This window comes from Aethina tumida, chromosome 1 (assembly GCF_024364675.1).
Source record: "Aethina tumida isolate Nest 87 chromosome 1, icAetTumi1.1, whole genome shotgun sequence".
NCBI classification, from domain to species: Eukaryota; Metazoa; Arthropoda; class Insecta; order Coleoptera; family Nitidulidae; genus Aethina; species Aethina tumida.
In genome coordinates, this window is record NC_065435.1 from 52,067,449 (window position 1) to 52,076,621 (window position 9,173).

Below are 9,173 nucleotides of genomic sequence, written 5' to 3' on the forward strand. Positions count from 1 at the left end.
ATTTAATTATCTCAATAAAAACCACCCAGTCAAATGAATTAAAACATTATATATATTTAAGAACAAAAATTACATTCAATAAATAAGTGATCATAACATTTATTTAAAACACTATTTTTTCAAAAACAAATTTCTAAAATCTGCATTACTTTTAGGTTTAACTGCAGGTTCACTTTCCTTATTTTTAACTTGCAAACTTCTCGGTACCATCAAAGGCATTTGGAGTTTGCTTCTGGAATGCCTAGCTGGTTCAGTACTTTCTTTTAATTGTGAACCTGACCCTTTGGGGGGCGGGGCGCTTATTGCAACATTTATTGTGTGATCATCAATCACCATTTGATCAGTTTTTTTGAGACATTCCGATGCAGCTTCGTCAGTTTCGAACTCCACAAATGCTAAGCCTTTGGATTGACCGCTTTTCTGGTAGACTAATCGCACTGCAATAGCCCCGTGGGGTTTGAAAATTTCCTCGACATCTTGTTGAGTTTTATGTTTTGGTAAACCTCTCACAAAAAGCTTTTTGGTTTCTTCTACTGTTGCATAGTTGAAAACTTTCTTCCTCTCACTCTTATCTGGCTTGCAGTTGGATATGAATACAGGTCTTCCATCCAGAGGCTCTCTGTCTCTCGCCAGGGCAGTCATTGTCTCCTCTTCCATTGAAAAATGTACATACCCAAAGCATCGTGAATTACCTTTTTTGTCTAATGCAATATCTATGTGAACAGCATTAGGAAACATTTTCTTTAAATTGTCTTCTGTCACAGAAGGATGTAAATTGCTCACAAAAACAGTCTTTGTTGGATCTCGGGGAACTACCTTCTTTACTTGTGGTAAAACTTTTTCTTCTGGTACTGCCTCTGGCTTCATTTTCTTTTTTTCAATAACATCACCCTGTGCCATCTTCCGTTTCTTACCTCTAATGTCTTGTTTAGGTGTTTCTGAGTCTCCCACATTTGATTCATAATTGCTATATTTCTGTTCAAATTTGTAAATTGCTTCCTTACATTTGTCACTACATTTCATGACGTCAGTTAAAGATCCGACGCATCTTTCATGCTGTAACCATTGGTCTGCTATATATTGTGGCCAATCTGTACAAGCAAATAATGCTCGTTGGAAGATGGATCTAATTTCATTTGCTTCTCCATACTGTTTTTCTAAGTTGATGTACTCCATCCATACAGTAGCACTATCTGAAATTAAAAATAATTAAAGTATTATAAACGATCATGCTTAATTGATAATTACTTCTGTTTTCATTTAATGACAAAATATCCTTCCATATTTTCTTAGCTTGAATCATATTGCCTCTTTTGGCCAAAAGAGTTGCCCACCATTTGCTAATTTTGAATGATGGGTCAGTTTCTATTGTGAAATTATGTCTAGCTTGATCAAAAAGTTTATCCAGTTTTTCTATTGGTTGATTACTTCTATATGCATACTCCAAATAACTGAGCCAGAGTTCCAGTCCTGTTGTTGCAATACTAGCTATTCCTATAAGAAGGGTTTATAGTCATTTAATTTATTTTTATTATTAAATATGTGGTTGATTTACTCACCTTTTTCAAACGTAGCAAGCATTTCCTCATAACTTTTATTTAGGTTCTCATGAATCCTTAAATTAAAAATCCATAGTTCTTCACTCCAAGGACAATTTCTTAATGCTCTTTCACAAACTTTGAAGGCCACATCCCCCAATTTAAAGCAAAAGTTTAAATAATCTATCCAAATATTTGAGTTTAAACACAGTTTAAATGCAGCTCTCTCATAAAGACATATTATTGTAGAAGGATCAGTCACTGCCTTAATATAATCTTTATATATCTTATAGTATTCATCATCAGTTTTAGCTACTAACAACTGTTCTTCAAATGGTTTATATATGTCCAAAGTTTTCAGTGCTTTCTTATAACCCCATTCAACAGCTTTAACATCCACTGAACCTTCAGGCAAAGTTGTTACCCAGTCTTGATATTCCTTGTAAGTATCTTCCATGTTTAATAATGGCACTGCTAGCTGTCTCTTAAAAATATCATTTAATTTTTTCACTTGCAAGTTATAAGCCTCTGTGTCCTTAGGTAAAATAGCAAACTGGCAAAATTCAAATTCCCTTAAGGTATCCCAAAGTAATGATGCTGATGTTACATCTAGTCCAACTGTGTTCAGCCCTCTTTCCAATATTGATCTTGTAGTTTCTAAATCAGTGACACCAATAGAGCACTGTGCAAATTCCACCCATAAATCTACAGCTGTAATTTACAAACACTTTAAATATAAAATAATTATAATGCAAATGAATCTTACACATATAATCCTCTACTGCTTTGTTGAATAATGTGAAGACGCGATCATGCTGATTATTATGCTTTGCAATGGAAATTTCAATTTTAATCCAATCAAGCCACAATGTGGGAGTCAACGGGTACAGTTGGTGGAATCTTTCATATGCTGCTATCAGTGAATCAAAATCTTCGAGCAATTTATAAAGGTTTATCAATTCCACATGAGCATCATAGTCCATTTTATTTGCCGAAATACTTTCTTCCAGAGCTTCAGCTCTGGTTTCTGCTTCCTGGAACGTACCCAGGTTGAATTTTGAATTATTATATGAAATAAACATTGTTACCTTTCTTTCGGCATCATCCAAATCGCTGTCGTCATCGCTGGAGCTGTCAGAATCGAATTCTTCAGTTTGCATCGTTATATCTTCCGTGGTGCTCATCTTTAAAAACAACCTCCTAAACGTTTATTGTCGTAAACAAAAATGTTAGGTTATATATACAGAACACCGCTAAAGCTACGTCTACATACGCGCGCGAGCCTCACGTGAACCGTTCGCCGTCCTTGGAGGATTCGTGGCTCAAATTTGGACGGATATATTTTTATTATATACAGTGGAGATCATTATTATAGCATGTGAACTGTTGAAATAGTAATAATTTACTATTTTTGTTTTATACAGCATTGGAAAAACTGCTATATTTTTATTCTATAAAATGATACATATATTTTTCTGAATTGAGCTGGTCATAAATATAGGAATTTTAATTTTGAAAAGGATTTTTAATTATTAAAGGTGTATTATTTAATTTAATATTAACACTTTATATAATATACTTTTTGTTTTATAATTTTAGCCCATTTTTATCGCATAGACTCGACAATTTTCTGAATATACGAGTCTTTCAAGCTTATGTGGAGTATAATTCTTTGAAAATTTTCAAAATGAGTAAGAAACATGCGTATAATAATGCTTAATAATTTTTTGAACACTTTTTTTTTAATTATTCATTGATAACATCGCACCGCTCAGTATCATAAGGGAATAATTTTCTTTCTGCGAATAATTAATTGTTGTTCACAAATGGTTCGCGAGCAGTCAGTGCCTCGCATTCGAAGGCAGCATAAAAACAAGTTCAATTCAACAATAATTGCAATATTAATTTAAAATTTTTTAGTTTTCTAAATAAATACATCGCATACATTTATAAACTATTATAAATTCAAAATTTTAAAATTAACTGGTGTTTGTAAGCGATCTACGAGTAGTTCTAATTATGCACGCGGTCGGTCGGCCATAGTTTGAAGTGTCGCCTCTTGTTTACAGTTACTCGGCTTTACACAGTTCACGCTTGCTTGTGTACGTAGATTGTGCTTATAAACCACTGCAATATTGGTTTATCATGGCCGATGTGCTGGATATTAACGACGCAGTCGACATCGATGTGGAAGACGAAGGCGAGCAGAGCGTTTTGAGGCTAAAAGATAAAGTTCTTAAGCGGAAGGGACGAGGCATTGGAGAATCTCGCGAACACGAAAAGGTTAGAGACTACGAGTCCGTTGATATTGGAGATCATGGAGATGAGCCCGGGCCCCAAAAGTCCGTCGAAGGTTGGATTTTGTTTGTAACCTCAGTTCATGAGGAAGCAACCGAAGATGATCTGAATGAGAAGTTCTCAGAATTTGGTACTATTAAGAATATCAGTATCAATTTAGACAGAAGAACTGGGTTCTTAAAAGGATATGCCCTAATTGAATATGGGACATATGATGATGCCAGTGCAGCAAGGGAAGCACTGAATGGTACTAGCCTTTTGGGTCAGACCATTGGAGTAGACTGGTGCTTTGTAAAAGGTCCCAAGAAGTCAAAGAAAAAGAGCAAGAGACATTAATTATTGTAGTTATATATTTATTTAATTTCATAAATCAATAAAATCATATTGTGTGTTTTTTATTAATATTATAAATCTGACCCCTTATATAGCATTTTATTTATATACCTACACCAATTTTTATTATATTGTTACAAATATAATTTTATCAAATAAGTACATAACTATTAAATATGTGGTCACATGTTTTAAAAGAAATACCCTCTTTTTAATTTGACTTGTGCTTTTTGAATCTTATAATTAATATATTCAGGGTATTTTACTATTTGTGTGATATATCTTAAGTTCATTTTAGAAAAAAATCTAATAATCACTACATTTTTAAAAATTATATAGCTGTTTATATGAACTTTAGTTGACTATATATTACAATGTTGATCAGTTAAGTAAAAATGCAATTTATAAATATTTATCTCTCTGTGTTGAACTTGCCAATTCTAATAAGATTTTTTCTCACAAAGTCGATGTGAAATTTAAAGAAGAAGCATATGTGGGTAAAGGATAGATAGTTAAATACGTGGTTCCAAACATTAATATATTCATATAAAAAATAAATACAATTTCTAATCAAAAAATTTTAAAAATTCTTCCTCATAATACTTATAGTTTTTATCATTTACAAGAATTTTGGGACATATAAAGTCTTTCAAAGGCATTTTAGTCCAAATATCTAGAGTTTCTTCAATAATGTCTGAAGAGTGAATAACTGCTTTAGACCTGCTTGAATTACAAATTTGGTTAATTCTTTCTAATGCCTTTTCATTATCACTTTCCTGGCTCAGTAGGTCGCACATATCATCTGAAAAAAAAATATATATGTAATTTACATTTTGTTTCCATTTATTTGTCTTACATTTTTTTATTTTTGGCAATTCTTCGTCAGCAGAAAGAGATTTCAAAACATTAAGTTTATATTTTGATTTTAAAATGTTTATTAATATTTTTTCTGGGACGTTCAAGGGACTGTCTAAAATATTTGCTATCTTATATAACGTATTTGAGTCTACATCAAGATAACTTGGAATAGCACAGGCACTAATATCCCTGAAATAAACTGATTTTTTCCTAAAATAAAAACATGTTGAGATCAGATTGATCAATATATACCAAATTAATATAACTTACCCATTGACAAATTTTCTATTATATTCCAAGGGGAAATTATCAAAAGTCCTAACTTCTTCAGAAAACAGCTTTAGTGTCAAAGGTCTTGCCCATGACATATTTCCCATTATGTTATTTAAATCTTGGGCAAGATTACATGTTTCTTCTTTTATGTTGTCTGCTGTTCTTATTATTTTATTCATATAATTGAAAATTGTTTGTACTGATTCTTTTTTAAATTCCTTTAAAAGTGCATTCAATAAAACTTGTGTTGAATTCGATTAATTTTTCTACTTACAATTTCTTCAATATTACTTGCATACTGTTTCTTAAGCATACTCAATTCTGAACTGTCCTCTCTTTTATTATATTTATTAATTTCGGATTTCATTAGAGCTATTTTGGTATCTGATGTTAAATTTTCTATTACTTTGTCATAAAGATCTACATATTCATCTACCTTTACTAAGGAAATATTTGAAGCATGTAATGTTTCCTAAAGAAATATATGCTATTAAATATAAAAAACAAATATGAAACAAACTTACAATAAAATTATTTCTTTCATTCTTTAATGTTGTGTTTATAGATTGAATTTTCTTTTTTAATTCAATTATGCTCATTCCTAGTTTAACATGAATAAAATAGAGTCTTGTCAGATCGAGTTGTTCATCTTCATTTTGACTGTAAACAATAATTATATAGTGTTTTGAAAAATGCTATGACCAAATCTGGTAGACAATAGTTGGTCTATTTTTTTTAAATGAACACAAGTGTTCATTTGCAATTTTAGTTACAATATTTTAAAAAATAAATTTCTTCATTTTAATCAGCAACTTAGAGTTATTAGTGTTTAAAGTAACTCCTGATATGGAATAATTAAATAACATTAAGGGAAACCAATCAACTCCTAATATAAGATATTTTTTAAATGCTTGTAACTTTGTATATAAATATTATTATTTACCTGGTTTTACCCTTCTCTAAAGTATATTTTTTCAGTTCTGAAGATATATCATCATTCAAATCTAGTAACATTTGCCAAATATATCTTCTATCATTTTTCCTCATAATATTACTTAACACATTCATCACAGTTTTCTTTGAAATTATATCTTCATATGTGATTGTTTTGTTTATATTACATTTTTTCTCCTCTGAGAGAGCATTGCCTTCACATTCAATATTTATACTAGTGTTCAAATTTGGGAAATTTTCTATTTTAATGCTAGAATTAAATCTTTCTGAATGTTCCAATATCACACACTTTACATCTTGGCTTTCAAATGTATTTTCATTTATAACTGGAGCTTTAGGTTTAGGTCCAGTCATAAAGATATCATCATCATCCATATCTTCAAAATAGTAATCTGGTAATATTCCTAAAGATTCCCTATTGGTATCTCTTTTGTTTACAGTAAGTTGTTGAGTGAAAATAGAATCACATTCCTTTGTATTCACATCTTGAAAATGTTCTTGTGATTGAGTGAAAAGAGACTTGGCCACTCCTGATTCATCCTGTTTCAAATAACTTATTGTATCAGATTCTTCAGAAAATAGTGTCTTGGAGACTTTTCTAAGCGAATTTGTCTTTTTGTCATGACTACTCTGCCTTATTATTGTTACTTTGTGCTCAGTCATTTTTGTCTCAGCCTTTAAAAGCAATTGTTCAAAGTTATATAATGGTGTTATCTTTTTTGTTGCTGAATCCCTTGACAAACAATTACTTTTCATAGCTGTTTTTATTTCAGGTAGTTCTTTTAATAGCAGTTTCAATTCTTTTGCACAGTGAATTAACTTTTCCTGTAAAACACAATTTTTATACACATTCACATCACATCAGATATAAAACACTAACCTTGATTTCAAATTCATCATGTTCATTAGTTTCAGATGGTGATAAATTAGTGATTTCAGTTAAAATATTTTTAATATTGTGTATGTCATTATTTAAGATTTCACTCTTTATATCCAGTAAGTGAATTCTTTCATTTGTTGATTTATTCTTAGCCTTTAAATGTTGCAAAGTAACCTCTTGAAATGGATATTAGTGAGAAACTATTATAAATTATTAAAATATTTCCCTTACCCAACAATCTCACTTTCCTACTTAACATTTTAATGGTTTCTTCTTTGCTTGAATGGCTCTGTTTTAATAAATTCACTTGCTTTTCATAGTGCATTCGTTTCTCATATGCTGCAATTTCAGGTATAACGTTTATTTCTTGCTGCTATTAAAAAAAAGAAAACAACAAATAAATTGAGATCCTTATTTTAAATTAATTACATACCTGATTTGTTAATCCTTTTGATCTCAACCTATTAATCAGAACATTCTTCCTTATAAAGTCAACTTCTTGTTTACTTTTTGTGTTCTCCAGTAATTGTTTCCAGATAAAGAATGTGGAAGCATTGCAAATACTAAAATTGGCTTTGTTGTTAATAATGTATAATGATTTTTATGTAACTAATACTTTTTCAAAGTTTCAGGGATAGCCCCCTGATACCCCATATTTTGTAACCATTCCTTGACCTCCTCTAAAGTTGACGACATCTTTGCTTCACTTTAATGTAAATTTTAACATAAAAAATAATTATATTATATACTTATTTGCATAGAAAATAAAACACATAGATCTACTATTCAGATTCCATTGAAAATTCAGAACAACCTGACCATCGTGCATGATGTTGCAATGATAGTGGAAGAATAAACTGGAGATGTTAATAAAAAATTCTAGGAATTTACAGGCTTAGAAATCATCATTCTTCTGTAAACTACTCATTGGCGTAGTGCCAAATTTAAGACAATAATTTTGAGGTTTTTATAATTGCATATCAATTGCATAACCTGACCATCGTGCATGATATTGCAATGACAGTGGAAGAATAAACTGGAGATGTTAAGAAAAAATTCTAAGATCAGAATTTACAGGCTAAGAAATCATCATTCTTCTGTAAACTGCTCATTGGCATAGTGACAAATAATTTTGAGGTTTTTGATAATTGCATATCTTCCTTACCCTTTTGCAATTCATCTACTACCCAACAATTACAGTCTTGAATTCTTCTGATTAACAGTTTAAGCAAACAAAACTTCAGGTATCATTTCATACTTTATAAATCTTACTCAGAAGTCTAAAATTTGCATGTCTCACTACTAACAAAGGTGAAATCAATGCTGAACTGTGTCGGCCCCAAAAAAGTGTATCAGAAAAATTCTTTGACAAATTGAACTCTTGGATTTATGTGTTCCACTTTCTATGTCTCTGAGTATGGATAATTTAAAGTATGTTTATATTTAAATATTTATATTAAACAAATAAAGGGTAAATTTATTAATTTAATGGGAAGCAATAAACATAACCAAAACATTAATATTGGCAAAGTTAATAAGATATAAGTTAAAATTTACTCTTACGTGATCGCTGATAATTCATACAATAATGTTTCCTATGAAACAATACCGTGAAATTAGATTCTACACAACACTATAAGTTTTTTCGGTAGCTTAGTAACACTTTTATCATTTGAAGCAGTTCCAATTTGTTTTCAAACGTAGTGTACATAGAAAACCTACGCCATCTACCGCAAACTCTGAGAAATCATGGACCACTATCAACTTAGAATGTTGTTTCAAGAAACTTAAGAAAATTATTAACAGAATTACAAGGCACTAGAGTTATTATCATTAAATAGTAAGAAAGAACACAAAGAAGAGGAAAAAATTAAAATATTATTAAAGACATTTATAATTTTTCGATGAATGGCAACGTCGCTTTAATATCGAATTGCACGCGAGGATTATTTACTTTAGGCGGGAATAGAAAAGTTCATTCCTTTTTTAATTAAATGCATTTATTCATTACTAAAAACCACAACAAAGTAATAATAGTA

General features: G+C 30.5%; 3 protein-coding genes across 4 annotated transcripts; 1 reads left to right on the plus strand and 2 right to left on the minus strand.

Moving 5' to 3' along the window:
* Positions 1-29: 29 nt before the first annotated feature.
* LOC109594356 (squamous cell carcinoma antigen recognized by T-cells 3) lies at positions 30-2,786 on the minus strand. The gene is made up of 5 exons (XM_020009580.2): positions 2,627-2,786; positions 2,305-2,572; positions 1,560-2,249; positions 1,249-1,494; positions 30-1,193 (listed from the first exon to the last, which is right to left on the minus strand). Exons 1-5 carry the CDS (start codon positions 2,720-2,722, stop codon positions 112-114), a joined length of 2,382 nt encoding a protein of 793 aa, XP_019865139.2. The 5' UTR covers positions 2,723-2,786; the 3' UTR covers positions 30-111.
* Positions 2,787-3,552: 766 nt separating this feature from the next.
* On the plus strand, positions 3,553-4,259 carry LOC109594532 (RNA-binding protein 8A). The gene has a single exon (XM_020009752.2). The coding sequence runs from the start codon at positions 3,684-3,686 to the stop codon at positions 4,170-4,172; it is 489 nt and encodes a 162-aa protein (XP_019865311.2). The 5' UTR covers positions 3,553-3,683; the 3' UTR covers positions 4,173-4,259.
* Positions 4,260-4,693: 434 nt separating this feature from the next.
* On the minus strand, positions 4,694-8,797 carry LOC109594463 (uncharacterized). 2 transcript variants are annotated; one of them, XM_020009685.2, is made up of 11 exons: positions 8,698-8,797; positions 7,751-7,840; positions 7,568-7,697; positions 7,366-7,507; positions 7,135-7,310; positions 6,244-7,079; positions 5,825-5,960; positions 5,575-5,772; positions 5,298-5,518; positions 5,026-5,237; positions 4,694-4,971 (listed from the first exon to the last, which is right to left on the minus strand). In XM_020009685.2, exons 2-11 carry the CDS (start codon positions 7,828-7,830, stop codon positions 4,736-4,738), a joined length of 2,367 nt encoding a protein of 788 aa, XP_019865244.2. In that variant the 5' UTR covers positions 7,831-7,840; positions 8,698-8,797; the 3' UTR covers positions 4,694-4,735. The 2 variants fall into 2 exon arrangements, with proteins under 2 accessions (XP_019865244.2, XP_019865252.2); XM_020009693.2 differs by having other exon boundaries at positions 8,692-8,797.
* Between the last annotated feature and the right edge of the window lie 376 nt (positions 8,798-9,173).

Bases quoted from the DNA above. Each gene is read 5' to 3' on its own strand.
- LOC109594356 (XM_020009580.2), bottom strand. From the start codon at position 2,722: ATGAGCACCACGGAAGATATAACGATGCAAACTGAAGAATTCGATTCT. The intron at 1,495-1,559 runs GTGAGTAAATCA...CCCTTCTTATAG, and splicing joins GCTTGCTACGTTTGAAAAAG to GAATAGCTAGTATTGCAACA. The intron at 1,194-1,248 runs GTAATTATCAAT...TTTTAATTTCAG, and splicing joins GTCATTAAATGAAAACAGAA to ATAGTGCTACTGTATGGATG.
- LOC109594532 (XM_020009752.2), top strand. From the start codon at position 3,684: ATGGCCGATGTGCTGGATATTAACGACGCAGTCGACATCGATGTGGAA.
- LOC109594463 (XM_020009685.2), bottom strand. From the start codon at position 7,830: ATGTCGTCAACTTTAGAGGAGGTCAAGGAATGGTTACAAAATATGGGG. The intron at 5,519-5,574 runs GTAAGTAGAAAA...GCACTTTTAAAG, and splicing joins CAAGTAATATTGAAGAAATT to GAATTTAAAAAAGAATCAGT. The intron at 4,972-5,025 runs GTAAGACAAATA...TTTTTTTTTCAG, and splicing joins ATTGCCAAAAATAAAAAAAT to ATGATATGTGCGACCTACTG.